Consider the following 25,027-nt stretch of genomic DNA (forward strand, 5'->3'; position numbering starts at 1 on the left):
GAAGCATTAGAGGAGATGTAATAGGGTCAGTTATTAAATGCTTTATTAAAATGAAAATTTAAGAGGAAGCTGAGTGTGTAAGCTAAAGCAGATGTAAGGCGAGCTCCTCAGGTTGAACACACAGGTGACTGCTGCTGTAGGGCAGAGCTCCAGGTGTGGTCACAGGCCAGCACCGTCCTGTCACCTGGGAGCTTGTTATAAGTGCATGTTCTTGGGTCCTGCCTCAGACCTACTGGATCTGAACCTCTATGGCCGGGGCCTGGGAATCTATATTTTAACAAGCCTTCCTAGTCATTCTGAAACACATCCAACTTTGAGAAGCACTGCTCAAGAGTTTAGATCATCCCTGAAGTCCTTTTTCGTCCTAAAATGCAACACCCGCAACATATTCTACACAAAGCCAGAAACTATAAAGGCCTTTGATCTTGGGATTTAGTGATCAAATTGGAGTTGGTGGAAGCCTACTTTTGTGAGTGAAAGGAGAAGGACAAATGGGAGAAGCAGTTCTAATGGAAGGGCTTTATCTTAGTTCGGGTGGGGAAGACGGGGCCTTGGTACAGGCAGTTGGCAATAGACTAGCATCCAGGAGTAAACACTCCTCATGAAATCAATCCTAGCCTGAGTCTGACTCTGGGACTTAGCACGCAGGTTCAGCAGATTTAATATCTACGAAAATCTGTAATTGTCCTCTGCAACAATATTACTATTAACGGTATTTTTAATAACGTATTTAATTTTTCTAGATGATTAAGTAAATTGAGTCATTCCCATGTAGCAACATGACAGAAGTATGTTAATCTACTTAATACTGTTTGGCACAATTGACTCTATCCATTCCCACTAGATTTCTTAAGGAAGGATTCTTTTGTGATGTGTGGTAAACATCCTTAACTACGTGTATTTGCACAAAGGGATTGAAAGGAGGAATGAGTACAGTGACAGCCTGAAGGAGGAAACAGCAACCACTCACACACACACAGTTCAACCTGCAAAACCCCACATCTCTCACTCTCCAGGCCGCACCATGGGGAGCAGCGTCATGCCATTTGAATTTACCAGGAATGTGGATTTCAAACTAGCATGCTCCCAACATGTATTCTTTAATTAATTATTTAATGCATCGAATTTATTGAGTGCTTACTACGTTCTAGTCGTGTTTGGTGCTGGAGAACAAAGATGGGAAAGAAAGAATGCCCTTAAAGGTCTGCACTGGAGCTGATACAAAGGAAAGGAGTACTTTGCACAGCTTCTGACAGGGGTCTGCGTGGAGTATTAAGCACGGCGGAGCTGTGCCCTGATCGACTGTGGGTGGTCAGGAAAGGCTTGAAAGAACATCTCTTTGAAGTTGGAATATATTTTAAATATATAACTTTGGGAAACAGAGAAACATATCTTTGGGCACTAAGATTGAGTGGATTTATTTCTGGTTGGTGACATTGTATCCACATGCAAGATTTCCAAGTTTATTTGAGGGTAAACGAGCATTTCCTGCTTCTTAGTTCTAGATGTTTTTTACTAAGAGATGTGGAAATGATTTGATATCCATTTGGGTTTCTTTATAAGATTTTTTTTTTTTAATGGGAGCGGTGAAAATGTTGGCATACGTTTCTATGTTATCTACTTAATGTGAACAATCATGTTAGGAAAAATGTTTGAGAAAATCTTATACATTTAGAAACTCAACTACTGAAGGTCATAAGCCAAATTATTGTGTATCAAAATGCCATAGCAACTTTAGACAGACAAGTTGGCTTGTATTATCATTTCCTGTAATGACTGAGCAGTGAATTATTTGGATGACAGGCTGATTTCCTCAGGGATGGAATAATTTCCTAAATGGTGGGTCAGAAGTTGACCTTTTCTTTGCTTTTTATTTATTTTTTTTAATTTTCAAACAATTGGGATCTTGCAGTGTACTCTCCATTCTGCCGATCATGTAAATGAACTCACTGACTGTAATTCTACTTGGTGTATTAATTTTCATACCAATTGTCATTGTTGCCTTAAGAAGAGCTGCTCAGTTGTTCAAAATGTAGTGTGGTCTATGGTTTCTATTATCTGTTTTACAAAATGAACTCTGAGTATCTTGGAACCTTTTTTTCTTTTCCCGTATGTGTTCTGACCTTGAAAGGTCACTGTGTTTGGAAAGGATAAGACCATGATCTCACCCACTGGGATGGTTTGTAATCATTTTAGTTTTAAGGAACCACAAACTCATCTTCAAGCTGTGTGTACAGCTTCGACCATATTAGTTGAAACTGTCGTGCTTGTTAGAAATGCCCACACACAAAGTGCCACCAGATGTATCGTATAGGAAAATATCCAAGCCAGTTACTTTCCGTGCAGCGAGATGCCGCAGAAAATTCATCCAAGTAGCCCTTTTCGGTTCATCCATTTCCAAAATGTTCTCTCTAAACTCCAGCAGTATGGAATGCACCTGTTCCTGCGCTTTTGTTCAAAATAATGTTTGGGCCTAAGGGAGCTGATTTGTGGCACAAAAGGTCTTTAGATGAGCAGAGGCCCAGAAAATTTCCTTGGCTCTGTAATTGAAGTGAATTCTCTCCCAAGTTGAGTAAGAGAAGAAGAAGAAGAAAAAATAGCAAGTTCTTCTCCACGTAGGGCCGGGTGCAACATAAATAAAGCAGCACGTAGCTTTAAATCTTTCTTAGGATAATGGAACAATAGCTGAGGTGAGGGTTGTTATCACGGAGCTCGGATATGGACGGGACTTAGTGTTGCTTTTAAAAGAATTAAATTGCAGGCTGCAGACGTAAGTTACAGTATGCTGTTAAAACTTTGCAGGTACCTGAGTGTTGCCCACAAGGAGACTTGCTGGCTGAGACGATTGATAGATGGGATAATGGGGCCTTTAATAGCTATATTGCTAAATCCTTTCCAGCCCGGGTTGGTAGTGACTGAAAGTAGTTTAGTCCTTCAGAGAGAAAATTGATCCTCTGTGATGTGAGTATCTTCTTCTCCCCCAGCTTTCTTCCTAGCTGTCTTTGAACAAATAGAAAAAAATCTGTCCTTTTCTCCATTTTCCTGTCTTGGACTCTTTAATGATTCCTCTTACCCTTTTAGAGTTTTCCTGCTTTAATTGGCGAGCTGAGCTGCACAGCCACCCTGCACTCCTAGATTGCCTTCCCTGTACCTGGGGAATTTGAGAAAATGTTGGATTTGTTTTTATCTTTTTTTTTTTTAAAGATTGGCACCTGAGCTAACAACCATTGCCAATCTTCTTTTTTTTCCCCTTCTTTTTCTTTTCCTCAAAGCCCCCCAGTACATATTGTGTATTCTAGTTGTGAGTGCCTCTGGTTGTGCTATGTGGGACACCATCTCAGCGTGGCCTGATGAGCAGTGTGCAGGTCTGCACCCAGGATCACAACCGGTGAAACCCTGGTCCGCTGAAGCAGAGTGTGAGCCTTAACCACTCGGCCGTGGGGCTGGCGCCTATCTTTCTTAAGACTTCAGAGGTGTCTGCTGTCATTCCCTCATACCTTGACTCAACAAATGCCTTCTTAGTCCACAGTCTTGCAGTAGTGTCACTCTAAGTCAAACTGGTGGAAATCACCCCCTTGGAAACTGACCTGGACAGAGCCGTTCTTGCAGCAAAGTGGGACATTTTATTTATGGCAAAGGGCTCTGCACTGCTGCAGAGGAGACACCCCATTCTTACAGCGCCGCACCTCGCCCTCCTGCCAAAGCCTGCGTGCCCCTTGGCCCGTCCACCCACAGAGGCCCGGGGTGCTGGAGACTTGAGAGGCTGCCTTCAGGTGCCGGTAGCCCCTGACCCTGGAGGGCTGGCTTCTTTTGTAGAGCTACCCCTTTATTTTCAATGTCCCTGCTGCTTAAGATGGGGGAAAAATAGATCCAACGCTGGTTGGGAAAGACGAGATGAAGACAGTAGTGTGTTAAGACTAAAACATGTATTTATAAAAACTTTATAAGAGAAATTGTTATGCTCTGCAGACTTTTCAGCCATTACTCACATCATTAGTAGCAATTAAGCTTTTCAACATTCAAAACCCACAAGAGTTCCATCGATAGTTGTATAAACATAGCTTGTGATACGATAGAGGTGAAGGCTGAGAAGGCAGAATAGATAAGCAAAAGTTAAGTTTGTTTTGATTAAAAGTTGTAAATAAGTCTACTATAGAAAATAATTACCAATATTAGCCATGGCCACTTTTAAACAGAGTAAACAATTTATACTCTTCACGTGATTTAATGGCATGAAAATTATTTCTCCCCTTTACCAAATCTTTAAATTACTGTTTTTATCAGAATAGAGAATTCAGACCAGGATTATAGCATATTTGAATTGCTAAAATAAGGATTTTAAATCTCAAAGGGATAGCATTGTTCTTTCTGTTTTTGTCGCAGTCATCATCATCATCATTCTCATCATCTTCATCGTTCCATCCAAAGTGCACAAACCTTTTGCATTTTATTATTGTTTTCCAAACATGCCCTTGGACTCATTTGAAAATTTTTATTATTCATAATTTAAGTAGAAAATCTGCCTGAAATGATCATTTATGAGAATATTACATATATGTGTATATATATTTTAATATATACAAGTATACACACGCTTACATGCTACTCTTCCCATCTATATGAAGAAAAATTAGACTTTTAAAATTATTGAATATTTTATGTAAATAGTAATAAAACAGTAATGAATTTCATTTCATAAGTGCCACACATTTATATTAAGCTCTAAAAGTCTTACAATTTTACCCAATTCTAATTAGTGCTGAAGCTTCGTACAGTGTATATTTATTTTTGTTCTTTCTTTAGTCTATTAACTATTAACAGCTTGGGGTTTGTATTTTTGTTTTTTTATTATCTATTTTTATTTTTGAAAAGTAAATGATTTTATTTAATTGAGAGAAATGCTTAGTTAATGACTTAATTTAGTGAGACACTATATGGAAGATATTTTTAACATTTTGTTTTATACTAGTAAGTGATATCAACATTGTATGGCTTTCCCAAGTTTTATATAATTTTTTGTTTAGTGTAAATAGTATCTCTTTATAATCATGAATAACGACCAGAACTTTTCAGCTCATTTGCAAGAGCATAATTTTCACTTGTGGTTTTAAATACAAGCCACGAAAAGATTCACACACTGTGGGCTCCAGTGTGTTGTGTAATAGATAATCACATATTTATTTCTCTCTCACAACCTCTATTATTGTTATGGCCTTGACAACCTAGGCTATTTTTTTACTTAAAAGGTCATTGCTTGTCACCAATTTCATCACAAACAAGGCCAAGGTTGTTTGTAATTTTCACTCTTAAAACAGAACTATTGCCTGTTATCTGGTGAATCTCCAGAATTACTACAATTATGTTTCACCTGTGTGTTTTCCTATATAGCTCTTACCCTGTTGTTGTGGTTGTTGATGGTGTTTTATTTGAAAACATGCACTTATTTCTGCAGTTACAAATGATCTCCTCCTTCCTTTATTTTTGAAATTTAGGACCTTAGATACATTATTTTATTTCTGCCATAGGGATAGAATCCACGCTATTTAAAAGTCAAGACTGTCAATTGTAACACTGTTCCCACAATTTACATTTTTATGAGATCTTCATTGAAATCAGGAATCAGGTTATTTTTGATTCACGCCAAGTATAAAACTTGCTAGGATAAACTTCTTTAGTCTTTGCTCTGGGCTGATGATGTGCGCAATCCTCCTTGAAATCCGTGGCCCAGTAAAGTTTCCTCTTAAGGATGATTCTTTTTAATAATCCCCCCCCCCTTTGCTAGCTCTACAAAAGATGAATGAAGTAAAATATTAATGGTAAGGCTGAGGTTTCTATTCCATTTTGGTGAGCATAACATTATGAAATAGGTCAGTTTGCTGATACCAAACTCGTTCCCTCATTTTAAGTTTTCAGACCCCATCTGATGATAATTTCGTTATTGGAACTCATCAAGATCCAGCTAGATGCTTGCTGCTGGTAAGGTTTGAGGTGAAGTGTCAGAAAACAGACAGTGGAGGAAACAAAAGCCCTTCGACTTCGTTTTTCCTCTGTCGGAATCAAATTTTCAGGCCTCTGGGAGAAACTACTTAAAAATACACCTGAAATTTCTACAAGACCTTGCATTTTCTTTTCACAGCTCCACAAGCAGTGTGTCATAGAACAGCATGAGCTTAAAAAGCTGGTTACTAGATCCTGCTGCAGAATGCCAGATCTTTCAAGACTGCTTGACATGCGTGGATAGCTGGTGCTGAGAGGAGAGGAGAGGAAGATGTGGTTCTTTTTGAGGGCGTACAGGAAATCGTGTAGGATTTTCTAGCTTGCTTTGCCTGTCTAGTGGCTTCTCGCAATTTTCCCAGGGCCCACCATGAACGACAGAACAGCTCGGTTTTCTTTTCAGCCAGCCTCCTCGAGCATAATGGAGAAAATGTCTGTTTCCTGTAATGGAGCTGGTGAACAATTGGTTGGTGCTTTGTTTGCATAAGCAGAACTCACCCAGCGAAGTGTTTGCCTTGCTGAAGGCACCACTGATGTGTTATGTGAACGGTGTTGTGGAGCAGGTCTCTGAACACACATTCGTTCCAATGAGTGTGGTTATAAACATCCGCTAGTAGAGACTGGGGTATTGTAAAGCTTAATCTCCTCGCGCATTATTTTTGTATCGGGATATTTTTAATATGCTCACTGACTATGCCCATATGCTTTGAAATTTTTGTCCTGTATATTGCCTTGTTATTGCTTACCAACAAATGAGATAATGCTGGCCAGGCAGAAAAAGAACAATAGATGATGCTTTCTTTCTGTTCACACAAAAGGCAACCACAGGAGCCACCCTTTAAGTAAAAAGCCCACATGTGATCTTACAACTCTCCAAATGAGGGCTAAGACTCTGTTATTTTAGAAAATTATTATTGAGTCAAAGTCTGCCATTGGCTTTCACCTCTAAAAGAAAATCAATAACTTGTTTTTAGCAGACATTCTTTGCTCAGAATATGCCTATTGCACAATGTTGCGTAACACAAAGGGGACTAGAGGTTAGCAAATACCAAAGAGGCTTACTTAGTGCATGCCGCCGACACTGTGATAAACCGTTGTTGGGTGTTTTGTAAAGTGGGAGGCATCGTTGTCTGTTTTGAACAGGTCTAGGAGGTAAGCTGGAAACCATCAGTGAGAAGCTGAAGTATCCACAGGGGCTGGCTCTGCCCAGCGCAGTGTACACATCCAGTGTCTGATTTTGGTGAGAGGCAGCTGTCAGCAGATGATCTGCTGACCAGGATATTTAAGCCAGAAGGATTGGAAATTTCTCTATAGGATATAATTCACCTAGGTAAAAATGCCATTTCCTCGTGACTAAGGCAAAATGTATTCTAACCAATTCAAGTAGCTATTAGCTTTCAGGTTTATTCTTTTGGTAAGCATTTCTGTTCCCGTTTGGCTGCCATCATGGATTGGAGGAGACCTGTACATGGCTAACCGTGCCTGGTTTCAGCTAATCTTGGTCAAAATTTAACTGTCATCCTTTAGTAAAGGAGGAATCCGCTATATTGTATCCTACTGCTAGACTAAAATATATACCTACCAAAAAGATTCACCAGCATGGCCAACTTGCAAGCGTGCACCCATGGCCTTTCCCACTTTTGTGAATTATTGTAACAAAACTTTTCTATTTATTTATGTATTTAGCATTGACGTCTTCTAGTTTTCTGAGCAGCCTGACTCCTCCCTATATTTTCCGTAGTTACAACGGATGTAAACTGGTATGTAAGGTCAGTATTTACCAAACCTCGTTAAGAAGACTGGAAAAGTTGACATCTCAATTTTAAGACGTTCTAAAATCATGATCAAAATTTCAGGTGATTATTTGGGGCTCACAAGAGCAATTAGCTGCCTTTTTTCCTCTAAGAAACTTGAAAGTATTGCCCTTGATTTGTTGAAAAATTCACAGAATTGGCAAAATGTTTCTGGTCAGTCTCTAAGAATGAAAATTAAGTCAGCCAGTTATGTGCTGTATGTAATTCCTTTCTCGTTCACATGTGGCATTTTCTCTGCAGCCCAGCTCCAGGCCGGCAGCGCAGAGCGGCAGGCACTCGGTGTCCGTGGAGGTCCAGATGCAGCGCCAGCGGCAGGAAGAGCGCGAGAGCTTCCAGCAGGCCCAGCGCCAGTACAGCTCTCTGCCCCGGTACGCCGACCCTCGCTCAGCGTTCCTCCCAGTCCTTTAGGAAATCCCCCTTCCAAAATGGCCCTGGCTTCTCCAGCTTACACACGGTAGTCATAGAGCAACTGCAAATGGACGGTGGGAGTTGTTGCTTAGCTTCAAGGCATCTTACTGTGTGGCAAGAGATTGGGAAGAAAGGTTTTTCAGGAGATGCCAACAATTTGACCCAAAAGCTCCCTAACCGAAAGCAAAGTAACATGACTTATGAGTACTGGGCTTAGGGGTCAGACCTGAGTTCTGGCATTGGTTCTGCTCCTTTCCATTTGGCCACGGACAAGACAGTTTCCTCTTCTGAAGAAAGGCGAAATAACTCTCATTTTGCTTCTCTCAAAGGTAACTAGAGTAAATACTTTGTAAACCTAGAGGTCTGTAGAAAGATAGAGGGTGAATGCTCCACGCCCTGCACTTTGATGGGCTCCGTGGTCCCAAACGCCCTCTCTCCTGTCCTCCATCTCTGCTTGTGCTCAGCGCTGAAGCTCGGAGCAGCTAGGGCTGCCCACCTCGTTAGCTGACGGCCAAGCCAGAGGGTTTATCTGCGGAGCTCCCCGCAGGAGGCGCTTCTGCTGGGGGCTTCTCTGCCAAGAGCCTGGAAAGTGCTCAGGTGACTGAGCCCTAATACACTGAAATAATAGTCATTTCCCATTCAAGTATTTCCTCTATGCATGTAAAGAATAAAAGTATTTAAAAACATTCAGCTTTCCAAACTTCCCCAAACCAGTCACTCCTATAATCACAATTCTTGTAGGCATTTGTTGACAAAAACCAGGTGGCAAAAACATTTTGGGTGGAAAAAATCCACTTACCATGGTTAAGTAGACTCTTTTCAATTTGAGCAAAACAATTTTGAGGTTGGGAGCAAATACTTATCTGTGTAAACTTGACTGGTCCATATAAAAGTGATCTAGATTCCATTTTTAATAAGGACATTTAAATGCTAAATGGTCACTATAATAACCATGAGAGACTTTCCCACCTTGACACAAGTCAGCCCAGTGAATAAAAATCTGTACCAGGATGGTACCGTCGATTATGGTAACTCATTCACTCGGTTGTTCTTTTCAGTCCATAAAGCTGGATCTCCTTTGAGGACTAACCTCTTTTTCTTTTAAGTAGGAGCATAGCGCTTATTTAGCCCATTCCAGGTAAGAGTTGTTGAAGTTTAGGCCTGGACGGGACCTTGAGATAATCTCGTTGTGCAAGGAAACAGCTCAGAGAAATTAAGTAACTTCCCCCAAGGTCACACAAGCTAGTACATAATTCTGCCAGAATTCAGATCCGAACCTGCCCGTGTGCTACACCATTGTTTCATAAGGCTCATGGCTACTGAGGGCTTTTATTCCCAAGTCTGGAATGTTAACAAACGCAGATGTAAAGTTCCCTCGTGCCCCACTGCCCTTAGCTTTTGGAAGCAGGCCACGGTATGAATCAATCCAATGCATCAAATGCTGAACGCCTTAAGAATTTTACATAAAGGTTCTTCTGTGTAAAATCCCTTCCCCCAGCCTGTTTGGCTTACTTTCCGTTGGGAAGATGAGTGTGATAATGTGAATGAATTGACATAGCTGGCGTGACCATGCCACCACAACCACACGGGTGACCCATAGCACATCATGGCCTAAGTGAATGGCATTGTCTGTCAGGGGCTGTGGTCTTGTTTTATCGGCAAGTTGTTTGGCTTCATATATTTTAGTTGTCTTTGAGAGGACTTAGACGAAATGAAGGAGAAGTATCACCAAGTGTATATGAGAAGAGGAGTGAGTTGGGCAGTGCGGAGGGCAAAGGAAGGGAAGTGGGGAGACGGTGGCGGGAGAGCCTGGAAGGACAGGGGGCCTGGCGGGAGAAAGGACTCTAGAGCTCCAATCATCAGGGGGAGGACCAGGAAAGATGTGGGTACTTCCACTGACTTCTGCTCACATTCCACAGTCGCTCAGTATTCCACACTGCTCCTTTTACCCTCGCTTTCCTCTCCTCCTGCCCACCTCTCCTCCTTGCTCCCCTTCCTTCTGCCCCTCCCTTCTGCAGCACCTGGTGGAAGTATCCATGTGCGTGGAGAAGGGAGCTGCTGCCGCTGCTGCCATTTAGCATTTCCCTAAATAACTAAGACTTTCCCTCTAGGATAATTGTAGCTCCCTTATTATTAGTCATTGTATTCTGTGTAGACCTGAGAAAAGCAGAAATCCTGAAATGAGAGCATTGTGTAAGTTCAGGCAAGAGGGGCTGGCAGGTGTCTCCGTCACAGTCTCTTCTTTTAGAGGATAGTTTCTCGTTGCAAATCTTCGCATCTGTGAGGAAGATTTAGAAGAGCACCCCCTGCCCCAGCCTTGATTCCTTTCAGAGCAGCCCGCTCAACCCCAGGCTGTGTGCAGAAATCTGGAGGAAGGTAAAGGACCGAGAGAGCTCGCAACAGCCCACCGCGTGCTGGAGTCAGGTCCAAGTTTCTGACACGGCATGTTCTTCAAAGATACTGACTTCTGCTTTTTGGATGTTGACAGTTAGCAGAGTTTTGTCTAAACAAGTTGGTATGGCATTTGATACCAGAAAGATTTCACGCACAGGAGAAGCTCACTGGCAAAGTGGAGCAGAAGTGAAACAAATGGTCGGGACTTGGTGTCAGCCGCACGAGATAAGGTGGTTTGAATTAGAGGGATGTGTGTGAGCCTGGGCCGTGTGAATTCTTGCGCTAATTAAGGAAACCTGTAGAATTCAAGCTACATTTTGAAAATTCAGTAAGAAACACTCGCCAGGTGGTAACACTAGTTCAGGAGGAAAGGGGAACTGAGTGGCCCCACTCTCAGTTCTCAATCAGTCTAGGGTTTCTTCTTTTCTTTTTTTATTCCTAAATTAGTTTTCTTTTTTACTTTCTTTTTTTAAATCCTTTTTAAATTCCTAGATTAGTTCCTTAGTATCCAAAAGGCAACTCTAAAATTGGGTAGAAGTATGTTCGGTCATAGTCACTGATAGAAAACTTATTTAAGATCCTTTACTAAGTTTTTTTCTTTTCCTGCCCTCTCACCATTTGCTCTTCATCTCTTCCTGTCCCTTGGCTTCACGTCTGTTGGTGTCTGCCTCCTTTGCTTGGTACGTCTCACTTCCTCGCCATGTCTCCGCACCGCGACGTGGTCTCCCCGCCAGGCCCATTTATTATGTTTCTAGGCTGCTTATCAACCTGTCAGCCTTGGTCTTTATATTTTTCTTCTGCCTTCTGTGTCCTCCTCATTTCGTGACTAAATGGCTTTCCTCGGGTGCTGGGGCTTTGGTGTAAGCCCTCTGCGTGATGACAGTCTTCTGGCCGCATCGGAGACAGTGCGGTTGTGGAGATAGTTATTGCCAAACCAGGCTGTGTGCTTGGAGTGGACGCGGAAATCTCTGGTGGTCTCCTTCCAGGACTGAGCACACGTGTGTGTTGGTTATAATGAAATGCAGTGGAAGGAGGTGGATGTTTTGTTGCTGCTCTTATTGTCTGTGGCCTTCGAGCAATCATGGGACGGTTGAAAACTTCCTTCTAGTCTCTGAGGAAGTGTTTTTGGAGCTGCCTTCACTTGGTGAGGGTTTAGTTAGTCTTTGGTGCCTTTCTTGGCTCCTTGATCTCTACCTAAACCTTCTGATGAAAGAAGGAGAGCTGATGTTTTGAGGTGTTTTTTCCCCCTTGTTCAGAAAGATGCTCCCCCAAACCCAGAGCCTAATCTTTGAAGGCAAAGTGACTTTGCCTTCAGACCACTCCTTCAACACCCACTGGTCAACTATTTATTCCATGCCACACTTTTCCAAGCACTTTACATGTGTTATTTATTTCTCCCCATAACGCTATGAGGTTAGATATCATGCTTGTTTCACAGATGACACAACTTGGGCCCAGAGAACATAACCCTCCCAGGTCACACAGCTGGCAAGCAGCAGACTCAGAATTTGAATCTGTGTCTATTTGATGCTAAGCCACTCTCCCACTGTGCCCAGTCCTGAGGTGACTAGTTTTCTAGTGCAGGAAAGTTGTCCTATTGTCCACTGCTTCCTCATGTTTCTTTACAATCTGCTCATTTCTTGTCCTCTCCTTAATTAAGAGCTTATTGATACCACTAGCTTCCCTACCAAGAAGGCATCTATGTGTCTGTGTGTACGTGTGTACATGTGTATGCATCTATGTGTGTGTACTTTCGCCACGTATCTTACTTCAAACCTCAGGGAAGTCTGCTTCCTTCTCTCTAGGCTGCTTAATTTAAAGAAAATTTTAGCTATGAAAAGTTCTTTCTCCTACCTTATCATAATTTCCATCCCTAACAAACCTTTAGTGAATTCTCAATGTGGTTTTTTTGAAGAAGATTAGCCCTGAGCTAACATCTGCCGCCAATCCTCCTCTTTTTGCTGAGGAAGACTGGCCCTGAGCTAACATCCGTGCCCATCTTCCTCTACTTTATATGTGGGTCACCTGCCACAGCGTGGCTTGACAAGCAGTGCCATGTCCGCACCTGGATCCAAACTGGCGAACCCCGGGCTGCCAAAGCGGAACGTGCGCACTTAACCACTGTGCCACCGAGCCGGCCCCTCAATGTGTTTTAATATAAAAAGACTCTGTCTTCCTGGGATGATTCAAAATTCAACTTATGGTGCCTATCTGCCATAGGGCGAAGCCTCAGGCTTTATCGAGTTGAGGAGTGAGGGTGGAGAGGGTCGGCGGATCCCAGTAGGCAAAGGATGAAAAAGGTGACATTTCTGCAGCCTATTTCTGGTTATCTTTAAATTGATAACTAACCCATTAAGGAATCCTGCTCTTGTTGCTGTGATGTTAGTAACAAGTTCGTTGTTGTAATTAACATTTCCTGATTAATGTCAAATCCCTGGTTTCATGCTGGCACTTTCCATCATTCATGTCTCTGGGCAGATTAATTTATGACTTTTTAAGTGAAGATAATCAGTGCTTTAGGCAAATAAACTATTCCATTAAATATGAGAATTCTTGCCTGGGCTGCTTGTACCAATGGCCTGATTCCCCTTAAAGGAGAACCAGACAGACGTACTGTGGACTGCTCAATTAATCGCAGTCATAGGCAGAGACGGTGCCGGATGGTAACTCATTTTCCTTGTTGAAGACATCCCTGACTACATTTTAGCCTATATGGGAAATGGGCAGATTTCATCCCAAACCATATTGATGGCACTTCTGAATGTTCCAAAATGCAAATTGCTTCATTTCGGCCAGAGACCCAATAGATGCATAGATCTCGTTCTCCCTCTACAGGAGTCTTTTCGAACATTCTGTCATGTTGAGTGCATTGATGTGAAAAGCTGAGCAATGCATACTGTCACTAAATGATTTTCTTACTGATAAATGGAGCAATATGTTTTGTTTTATTACTCAATTCTCTCTCTCTTTCTTCCATTTTCAAGGCAAAAAATTAGGGCATGTTTTCCTTTCTGGTGCAAAATTGTTTTACTTTATCATAGCCAATCTTATTGTAAATTCATGAAAGCATTTAGAGACTTGATAGTAAATTAAAGATATTTCAAAATAATAATGTTTCCTGAAAATGATGTGCAACTTTATTGCAGAAGTAATAAGAATTTGGAATTTCTTTATGACTCTGATTTATTTTCCTATCCTGAGATGACCAAAAGTGCATGAAGCAGGTCATCCTGGGCATTGGGGAGGGGACAGTACTGGAAAACAGTGCTTGCCCCACAGACTTCCAGCTTCTACATTCTTGAGGAGTGCGTATTCTGAGGGATGTCAGTTGCTGACGTGTACAGCTCGAAACAGGGGCTTTTGGGACTGCCTGTTGCATTTTTAATCAGAAAGGAGTGTAGTCTTAAATCTTTCATAACTGAACTCATACTGTAATCCATTACATGTACTTTCTATTAGCTAGCATCTCTGGAATGATGGTGGCAGCTGTGTAAAATATTTGTTTTGCTTGTTTAGAATTGAATTGTAACATTGTAAAGCGAGCATTATTGCTGGGGTAGATGCTGCCAAATCTCTAATACTCCTAGCCAGCATCTTGCCAATGTGTCTAAATTGCAGGAGACATTGTCACCCTAAGCAGAACAATTGGTACCTATCCAGACACAGAGGAGGACCCTATTTCTGAATAGCCACTGAATCTATTAGTTCCCTCTCCTGTTTAGCTATTGTTGACTTGTCTGAGATTGTGAGCTGGCTGAGGACAGTCATGTTTTAATCCCCCAGCCCCTATCGCAGTGCCTGGAACAGAGTTGTGTTTGTTGAAATATTGAAATGCGTTTTCCACCTCACCCTCATGCCTTCCCTCCTTCCCTCCCTCTCTCCCCTTCTCCCAACCCTCACACTAACCTTTGGGCTTTGCTTTCCAGACAAAGCAGGAAGAACGCCAGCTCTGTCTCCCAGGATTCTTGGGAGCAGAGCTACTCCCCGGGAGAAGGCTTCCAGAGCGCCAAGGAGAACCCCCGGTACTCCAGCTACCAGGGCTCCAGAAACGGCTACCTGGGCGGGCACGGCTTCAACGCCAGGGTGATGCTGGAGACCCAGGAGCTCCTTCGCCAGGAGCAGAGGCGGAAAGAGCAACAGATGAAGAAGCAGCCCCCTCCCCCCGAGGGGCTCACCAACTATGACTCATATAAGAAAGTCCAGGACCCCAATTACGCCCCTGCCAAGGGGCCCTTCCGGCAGGATGTGCCCCCCTCCCCTTCTCAGGTCGCCAGGCTGAACAGACTCCAGACCCCTGAGAAAGGCAGGCCTTTCTACTCCTGAGCAGGAGAGGAGTGGATGCTTCATGTCAGGCAATAAAGGACATTTTCCTATGAAGACTTGTATTTGGGGAGTTTTTTTAAAACCTCGATGGTACTATGGAATATTTCTGATGTTGGTATCAGTGCCTTTAAGCAGTATGGGCAAAGAAATGGAAGGCCTTAATGTCTTTGCTGCCATGTCTCAAGTGTCTATTTCGTGGAAGGATTTCCCAACATCTGACAATCATCTTTTTGAGGCATTCATATGCTCTGCATCTCTCTGGAGTACCAGGAATCTTGGCCCAACTCATGAGATGTCGTGGCTTTGTGTTTCAGCCCCTACAACTGTGGTGACAAATTACCTTGAAGTTGAGGGGGACGTTGATCCCTCTTTTTTCTCTTTAAGTTTCCTTAGATGTGAGGCGACGTCTCCGTCTCTGGTGGATGAAAGTGGTGAGGTACACCAGAAACGGAGGCTTTACGGTACTTCACAGCGCAGTCGTTAGAGTACTTTATAATCATATGGTTTCCCTTTTCCATCTCGGCTCACTGTAACAGGAAACGTCTTTCATCCTATTAGAGAAGCTAAGCCATATTCCAACACTGTCTGCTTATCATGGGGGTCCTTTTGTAACTGCCTTATACCTCATCATTACCAGGAAATTGATTGTTTCAGTCTGTGTTCATACCTATGCTTGTTTAGTCACGTTCTTACCGTGTGTCTTGAGTCACCACAGCTCTGTGTAGGGAACGTGGGAGATGAGAGTGACCCTGGAGGGGGAGGGACTGGGCCTGCCCGCGGCCCAGTGTGTATCGTGATGTGGGAGGTGGTAGCTACGAAAGGAATTCTCCCAGGATGAGCTTCTGGCCCAGTACCTCCCAGTAATTATTTTAATTAGTTTTTGTTTGACAGGTTGGCAGGAAGGGCACAGATAAATCAGACAGTCGTTTGGGGATTCTAAAAACTCATCTGCTTTCTACAGTTTTTAAAGTTGGTTCGAACAGACATCCACATGCTGTCCCTCTGCCTGGTGATGCCATCCATGCTACTGAATAATTCTGTCATGAAATAGAAAAGACAAATAAGGGAAAAGCCATTACACATCGAACAGAGAACAACTTCGTGTCCCAAAACGGTGTAACAAAAGATTGCTCTCATGTCAATATTTTCATGTACGTGTGGGTCACAAGAACCTCGGTTGCTCCCGGGTTTCCATCTGTTGGTCTGAACATCATGTATCGTAAACCATGGCTGCATTGCTAAAGTGCCTGCAAATCCTGACGTGAAAAAAGCTTGAGATGAAAGCTCAGCATACCATGTATTAACAAAAAAGAAAAGAAAAAAAAAGACATGTACTGATATGCCTATTTTTTTTTACTGGCACATTGTATTTTCGTGTCCACTTGTTTCTAGGAAATATGTGAAGTGTCCATACACATACCTGTGTCTCTTTTGCATTTCTGTGTAACAGTTCTATTTGTTCATAATATGAGGTGATGTTTAAATGGTGTTGCCAATGTAAGTACGGTGACCCTGGATGACAGTGGCTGTTCCCCACAGCCTTCCCTGAGCTGTGAGAAACAGCTTTCCCTGTATATATGAGACTTCTAATAAAAGGCATATTTCTTCCTGTTTCTTTGTGGTGTCTGTAGTATTCTTGTGGAAACTCTCCTAGCTGGGGTTTTTAAAAAGCGTATTAGCAGATGTGATTTTTTTTCATATTTAGAGAAAGTCAAAAGCTTCCTCATATCTTTGTGCAAACGCGGAAATGGGTGATTGATTGCTTATTTGAACACCTGATGAGAGAGGATACAGGAAAGAGAGAAAGACCTTCTTAATGAGTCCACTGGAACGTCCAGGCCGCCGAAAGAAGCCTGGGGAATTCTGAATTGAAGGAGCCAATATGCTGGAACTAAATAAAAGAAGAATTTTTTTTTAGAAAAAGCTACATAACATTTCCATCACTGCCCTTTGCTCCCTTTCGATCATTTCTGCAAGCCAGATCTTTTGATTGAGTCCTAGGCTTGCGTCCTGTGAGTCCAGAGAAAGGTCCAAATTTTAGTCCACTTCCAATACTAACCCAGTTCTTATTTCCCAAATTACAAAATAAGGCTTTGCTATTTCTCTTAGATGGACACTCATTAATATTTGTGCAGTGCCTTGAAGGCATAAAGGGCAATAAATCCCTAGGTGAGTTTTGTGCGCAGATCTAGATGTGGTCCCCACGCAAAGGGCAAGCTTTGCAAAGACCTGTTGAAAATGCCCTCCATCTGGAGTGCCCTAGCATCACTTGGTTGTCATAGCGGCCCTCATCCTGTCATTCAATCCAAATTCTATCACCTCAGGATTAGTAACGAGAGTTGTATACAAGCCAAGGAACTAACATATCTTTGGTTCTTATATGCATGCAGCTGTGGGAAAGTAGAAAAGGGAAGATGGACAGATTTGTTAATTTTGTCACTGACTGGAAGCCCTGTTGCAAATGCCAAAACTCGCAGGTTATTTATCTCAACTGACAGTGAGAAGTAGAGCAGGAGAGGTGATATTGGATGTTATGGGGACCCAGATCACAAAGGGACTTATAGATTAAAACTGACAACTTGAGCTGCACTGAGAAGAGAAGTAGGAAAAGGTATGGGCCAATATAGAAGAAAGAATATGCTGTATGTAGCAATCTTGTCTAAATGAACTGACCTCTGGCTCCAGAACACTTCTCAAGGACTCACGAGATCACTGGAAGAGCCTGTCCGCAGGAAGAGCCAGGCTGGGCATGGTCAGCGCCAGCACTGTGCTCTGCCCTGCCCCCTAAAGGAGAAGTCCCCAGTCACAGAAGGAGGCAGGCACCAACCCCAAGGCCCACACTCAGATGACGATGGAGGTGGAGTGACTCAACTGTCCCTCAGAAAAGACAGTCCTGCTGTTAACGTTATCACCACTCTTAGTCCATTAAGACTATACATAGTTTTATATTATAAATATTTATATGTAAATATAAATTATGAAAGTACTATTATATAATGTATCTATTTGATCTGTAATGTGAGCTCCACCACCCCTCGCCTCTCCCTGTGGTTGGTGAGACCAAAGACAGCCCAGAGGTCAAATCATCCCATGATTGACAGGACTGTCCCACCAGCAGGACGGAGAGTGGGACATGGGCTTCTCAGGTTTTCTCCCAAGGAAGTCAAATACTGTCTATCAAATCAGAGACAGTAGACCAAATGAATCTGCTGTTTCTTGGAGTGGGGGCAGTTGGTTTTATTGCAAACCCTTTTTGAAAAAGGGCAGAAGGTAAGCCGACAGAGCTGACTACTTTGTCAGCAGTGTGCTTTTCATCGTCTGCCAAAATGAGTCTGAAAACGAGGACAGAGGTAAGAAGAGACGAGGAGTCACAAGCCTTCTCTGTCCACATCATTGCTTGCGGTTTACCCAAAAATGGCAGCCACCTTCCGACTGCTCCCCTTCCTCCAAAAGTTTTCATTGGAAAGTACACGTTTGCATATTACATATAACAGGTATATATAGGACATGCAAAATGCGTATGTAAATCTATATTTGATTATTTTAACGCGTTCCTTATTTCATCCTATGAGTCCTTAAAACATAGTTTTTGCCCCTGGTCAAAGATGACGCAGATAGTAATTTGTTTCTGGCTTTGTTTGCTCATCACAGAAGAGCAAGTCACTAAGGTTCGACTAGCTCCCTCTCAGTATATTTCATTATGGACGTCCTCCTTGGTAGCATAGTGTGCCGTAAATTTAAATGTCTATTTAACAGGCTTTTTTTTTTTTTTCCTTAACAAAGATTCCTCTGACGATGACATGTCAGGTAAGGAGATAATCTTCTTTTCTTACTTCAGAGACAGGATATCATCTTAATAAGGCAGCTAATAAGAACATTCTCAGGTCAGAAAGTGAGAGTGATGGAGATGCTGTAATGGAAAACCACCTTCTGCTCTGAGCGATGATTAGATCACAAACCAGGTGGAATTAAATTGACTTTTTTTTAATGTGTGGAGGATGAGGGTTGTAATTTTGAGCATAAGCTTTTTTTTTTTAAACAAGTAACTGATATTTTACTTTAGATCTCATGGGAACAAGGGGAGATTGTCCTTGCACCCCACACAGAAGGAGCTTATTTTCCCATTAGATGGTTCTTCTCTCCAAAATTCATCGTCTTCCAGCCAGCGTTCATCTCCCCTCTTCCTTTTCCCTCAGCTCTCAGATCCCCTTCAGCAAAGTAAAAATCTATAGGTGTCCTTATGTCCATAAACTTAGTTTCTTTAGATTAAGCCCTATGGGAGGGAAGGTCATTGTCAAAGGATTTCATTGTGGGTCCTATAAGATCAAGCATCCTTTGCTAAAAAGGATAATCCCCTTTCCTCACAGGTTTTTCTTTCCTTTCTGAGTTCAGATTTAAATGATCAGTTTTTATTTACTCATTTTTAATTTATTAAAACAAGTGATATGTGCATGACCCTGTCATTCCCCAGATGGGTCTATTTCATACTGGATACAGGAGAAAAATGCAAGAATCAAGAGGCCTCCCACGGGGAGACTGAGCAACCACTCATCTCCCATCCTTAGCACTTATTCACTCACAGGATCAATTACATGTGTGAAAAACACACTTTTCTGAATTGCTCAGCTAACTGCTGAGTCACCTCACGCTGTTGTTGGCTTAGAAAAGTCATTTGGAGTTTGTTCCCAGACACTGCGATGTCTCACCATGATCTGATTCTCCTCCTAGGGTGTCACCAGCCTCGTGGATCCACTGCTGGAAGCTGGTGCTGGTGGCGGAGACTTCCCCTGTCTCTGAAGGCAAGTTTGCTGCTTGCTAGAAGGCTCCTTCTGAAGCTGAAGTTTGGCTTCCATGTGGGATTTTATGATGCAAATATTTTAAGTACAGCTTTGAAGATTTTGCCATTAAAAACAGTCTCACATGGCTCAGGGCCCAGCCGACTGCAAACGACAGGGGAAGAGTGCCATATACTGCTGGCAAGTGACAGGAAGGAAAACAACACAAATTTCTAGCCCCATCATGACCTTGGCTAATGATCTGGTTTCAGGGTTCAGTTCATAGCTGGGATTCTTTTATTCAGCTCTGGTTGTCGGTGGCAACATACTGATCACAGCTGTTTATGTTGGGATGAAATGGTTGAAAACTTTAGCCTGACAACCCCGAGATGGGTCAGATTAGGGCTTGCCAATGAATGCGGGGTGGAGTATTCCGGAATAATGCAAGCCTTTGAACTTGTCTTGTGAAACCTCAAAGTCAATTTGTCCTGCACATGCCCTGACTTGTAACTCCATTTCCAAACTTTCTTTAATTTGAACTGCTGGGCTTGACTCTCATCTGAGCCCAAGGAGCTCCTCCTCTGGTCCAAGCCACCCAAGCATTTCCGCAAAATCCGAACCTGCAACCAGAGAGTGCAGGCTGCCCGGGCTCCCATTTTTCTTGATTTATTCATGTAGCCCTTTACAATTTGCACACATTCTCATCTTTTCTTTTTGAGTCTCCAAACCCAGTGAAGCAGGTAAGAGAAATGATAGTCCAATTTTACACGTGAGGAAACCGAGACCCCCCAGACTTCGTGACTTGGCCACTTAGTGAGCTGCTCAGTCAGAACACAAAACCCATTGTCCTAACTGCACCTACCTTTGTGGTATCAAGGTTTTATCAAAAGAAAATTTTTTAGTTTTTAACAATTTAAAATTCCTTACTTGATTCCTTCCTTGATTCCTTACTTGATGGTAATTTATTGGGAAAAGAAATACAATACAATGTATAGTTATGAAATTAGTAATGCCTTGAAAATAAATTTTATTAATCACAATAGTATTTACCTACACTTGAAAATTACATATGTATATTACATATTGTATATACATTATATGAATATAATAGTTTAGTTGCACTTTAGACCCAGTGTGTTCTAACTTTAAATGCATATTGAAATAGACAAAACCAGGTTTCCATGTGGCTTTGCAGACCTCCCCGGGTCCCTTGTTGGTAACCACTACTCCATACTTTGCATCTTTTGCCTCACTATTTAAACCTCTTAGACCAGAAGACGTTCACTTCTAAGCCAGGTTTTAATGTTGAGAAAAGACAGTTATATGAGACTGAAGACAGTGAAATTAAAAAATAATAAAATGAGTAAGAGCTGCAACATGAGGAAAGTCGGGTGCTATAGAACAGAGTGGCCGCAACAAAAAGCCAATCCTAGCAGTCGGATTTCTAAAACAGACGCAAAAGATCCCCTAAATGCTAACACAAAATAGGAAAGATCACTGGGAGAGGGTGAAACAATGACAATTTGCATTAAATCATCAGCTGTTTTCAGCATGGACGGGAAAATCCTGTCACAAAACGTTGTAAGACATTTGCAGCGGGTTTCAAGCTGGACATGCATTAAAAACGTTAAGCTTTTCACATTGGGAATAAAAATGTAAATCATTTTCAGTGAGGATTTTTTTTTACGTATCATTTTTCTTTTCCTGTTATTTTATTTTTGGTAAGGAGACGACGTAGTAATAACCAAGGGGAAATGATTCATTTACAGAGTTGGATAGATAAAATTTATCTTCAAGGAGATAGAATATTAATTATGCATAGAAAGCAACTTTTAGCTCTGAGACATTCCCAATGAAAGGAGTGGGTTGTTTCACTCAAGATCCTAATCAAATGCAGTTACATTATCTCAGAGAGAAACTTTGGCAGTTACTGAGCATGCTTCAGAGCAGGGAGCAGTTTGGGCAGCTCTCTAGGACCAGCCTCTCCTGAGAAGCTCTCTGGTTTGCTCGCTGCTTCTCCATGCAGATTGTGTCCATCCTCCGCTTGCAGGGGCGCAACGACTCTTTGTTCCTTTAAATGGACTGCAGGATTGTGAGGCAGGAGCCGGTAGCTGATGCTCCGGGCCTCTCTCCTCTGAATCCGCATCCCTAGAGAGGAGACTAGACAGCCACAGACTCAGCGTCTGGAAGAACTGGCTGGCCTAAGGAAACGAGTTTCCAGTAACAGATCCAGCTGAACGAAGCACTTCCCTTGGCTCCAGCTCTCTTTCCCATAAGCCAGGAAATGTTCTCTCCATTCATTAGGGGATGGCTCATCAGGGACTTCTAATCTCTGATTGGTTACTTCATCTACTATGCTAGTATCTTCTGCTGCCTGTCTTAAGTCCTTTTAGGTGTTCCCTTTGGATTAATTGAAAATCACGGATATCCTGTTTGTGTGATTTGTTCAAGGTAATTGTAAGGCCATGAAGAGGCCAATATTGATTTTTTAAAGAAGACACCACTTTATATGGCCTGAAATGTACAATGTAGAATGTGGAGTCAGTTTAAGAAAAATCATTATCATATTCCTTCATCCATTTATTCATTTGTGGCTCCTACTCTATGCCAAGTGCGGCACTAGATGCTGAGAACACACCCGTGACTAATGCAGTCTTGTTCTAATGGGGACTTCCTATATAAGTCAGAGGGTGAACCTGGCATGAAGAAAGTACAGCAGGATCAGGGGATAGAAAATGAAAAAGAGCAGGGGCTACTATTTCAAGCAAGAGATTATTATGATAATGATCGAAGCTGGATAAGGAGAAAAGTAAGGGCAAGAGGCAGGGAAGAACACAAAACAATGATGGCCAATGGAATGGGGTCAAAGAATGGTTGGAGTTGGGGATTGGAGGTGTCACTGAGTGGATGCTTTACGTAGAGGGCATGTTGATAGGTGTGACCATGGAGAGGGTGTTTGACATGAGATGGAAGACAAGATCCGTGGAGGTGAGGCAGGCAAGGAACAGAGAGACCAGTATGTTAGAAGGATCTTCTTCCCATGGGTATTGAAATTAACAACAACAACAAATATGGTTGTAAGATAGTAATTCATGTGCTAAAATCTTCACAGAATAAAGATCTATAGAAGTCTGTACCAAAGAGTGAAATAACACATATTATAACTAATTAACAGCTTCAAACGAGTTGCAGCGGAGTAGGGAGAAGGAAGGAATAATGACCAGGAAGTGTCAGTAAGGAGTGGGGGAGACACCTCTCCCATTTCCAGGCCCAGAATATTCACTATGTGAGTGAAAAACAGCCCTCCATGAAGGCTGCGGGTATCAATTAGAGCAAGAAGCAGTGCAGGTGGACAGAGCCCCTCAGGGATGTCAGGACACATAGCAAGGGTGACCTGGAGGCCTTGGGCTTCTTCTGAGGTCTGAAGTAAAAGGGATGCAGAGCAAGATAAGTTCTGTAGTCTCTGAGGGGGAGGTTCTAACCATTTCCTACTTCTCAGATGCTGGGGACGAGTCTTCCAAGGAGTATCATGGGTCCTCTTTGACTAGGGATGGGCTGCTATAACTTCCTGCATCCCAGCAGCCAAAATTCCCAAACCCACTTTGTGCCATGTGTGTCTGTGTCTTCACAATAGACATATTCATTCATTCATTCATTCATCCATGGGCTAATGTATACCAGCCAATGTGCTGTCACTGTACATTTAATGGTGAACTGAAGAGATATTGATGTTCTCACAAAAATTAGAGTCCAAAGGCAGAAGCAAACATGAATTAAATAAACACAGTAATAGATGTAGTCTGTTAGATGATGACAAGGGCTCTCAAAATAAAGTTGCTGTGAGAGAATCAGAAGAGGAGGGGACATAATTAAAATGAGGCATAGTGAAAGGTTGTGAGGGGTGACGTGTAAGCTGAGACTTGATGGATTCTGAAAACCTAACGAGAATTTGACAATATGTCAAGAACCTGGAAACTTCATGCCCTATGACATTGAGGCTTTGTTTTCTAGACTCTAGAATGAAACAACCCAAAAGGTGGACAGAGATTTATGCCCAAAGCAGTTTAAAAAAATTTTGTTTATAAAAAAATTAGACCTAAACATGAAAAATAAGAGAATGGCTAAGTAAATTATGGTATAAGATGTAGTTGTATGTTATCAGTCACTAAAATTAGTGTTTATGGACAGTGTCAAGATGGCAGCATAGGTGGACTCTGAACCTGTCTGGGAGGAGTCCCACAGACACAACAAGTTTATAACTGTTCTTGGCACAATTACCCTTGAGAGAAAACTGAAAACTGGATAAAAAGAACCCCCACAACAAGGGACAGTGCTCACTGAGGTGTAAAAGGCATAAATTACTTTCTGGAGAGAAAAAGACACCTTCCAGCTGTGGCACCTCATGGCCAGCCAGGAGCAATCTTAAGGTACAAAGCCTTCCCTGGAGAAGTGGGGGATCTGAGTGGGGGACCATTGCAACAAGAAGCAGCTTTTGGACTCAGTACCACAGAAATAAGGGTCATAATACTAGGCTTTGCTGGGTATTAACTACAATGGGAACACCCCCCGGAAAGTTATTAGCCATAAGGGGGAAAAAACGCTGCTCTTACAGGGCCCACACACAAATTCACCTGTTTCAGAAAGCAAACTAAAATCACCAGAAAGAAAGGTGCACAATCCTTTGGTGAAAAGAGACTCACCTGATAGGCTCTGGGTGCATATTGCTGAGAGGTGATACCCGCCGCCCCCCCCTCCCCCGCCAGGGACTGAGACACTGGCAGCAGCCATTATTGTGACCTAGTACAGGTGTGCTGACACAGATGCTGGCTGACGCCATTGGAGTTCTTCACCTGGCTGGTTAGCCTAGGGGTCTGCCACACCCACTAGAATGCAAATTTAATCCAGCTCAGCCAGGGCAGGAAGCCAACCCTAGGGATGGGCCACACTCAACAGGAAGACCTCGGGTAACTTTTGGGCTTGCATAGGCGGGGTGCTTGTAATTTCTGTAGCCAGGCAAATAGTCTGCCTCTGTAGGGCAGGGCATGCATGAGGGGAGGGCCTGCATTAGTGGAATGTGTGGGGCCTCTGCAGTGGGGTAACTGGGTCCACTTCAGTGGGTCAGGGCACACACGGGGCAAGACTGTGTTGACAGTGTGGGTGGCTCTATGGGTGGTGGGGCTTGTCAGCTGCAGTAGACTTGTGTTTCTCAAACAGCCACATAGGGGATCAGCCTCACTTTCCAAAGCCTGAAACAATTGGATGCTCCCGTGCCTGGTGCCGGCCCCACTCAGCTGCAATCCTGAAACAGCTGACAACAGC

At 42.7% G+C, this 25,027-nt stretch overlaps 1 protein-coding gene across 29 annotated transcripts in view; it reads left to right on the forward strand.

Annotated features, from left to right (window-relative positions):
- Positions 1 to 16,546, forward strand: part of PARD3 (par-3 family cell polarity regulator) — a 612,530-nt gene extending 595,984 nt beyond the window's left edge. For all 29 annotated transcript variants that reach the window (XM_070501262.1, XM_070501252.1, XM_070501261.1 and 26 more), the window contains 2 exons: positions 8,049 to 8,176; positions 14,537 to 16,546. In XM_070501262.1, the coding sequence (XP_070357363.1) occupies positions 8,049 to 8,176; positions 14,537 to 14,933 (525 nt within the window). In that variant the 3' untranslated portion in view covers positions 14,934 to 16,546. The remainder of the gene's footprint in view (positions 1 to 8,048; positions 8,177 to 14,536) is intronic.
- The last annotated feature ends 8,481 nt before the right edge of the window (positions 16,547 to 25,027 follow it).

The sequence above is a fragment of the Equus asinus genome, chromosome 29, assembly GCF_041296235.1.
Source record: "Equus asinus isolate D_3611 breed Donkey chromosome 29, EquAss-T2T_v2, whole genome shotgun sequence".
NCBI classification, from domain to species: domain Eukaryota; kingdom Metazoa; phylum Chordata; class Mammalia; order Perissodactyla; family Equidae; genus Equus; species Equus asinus.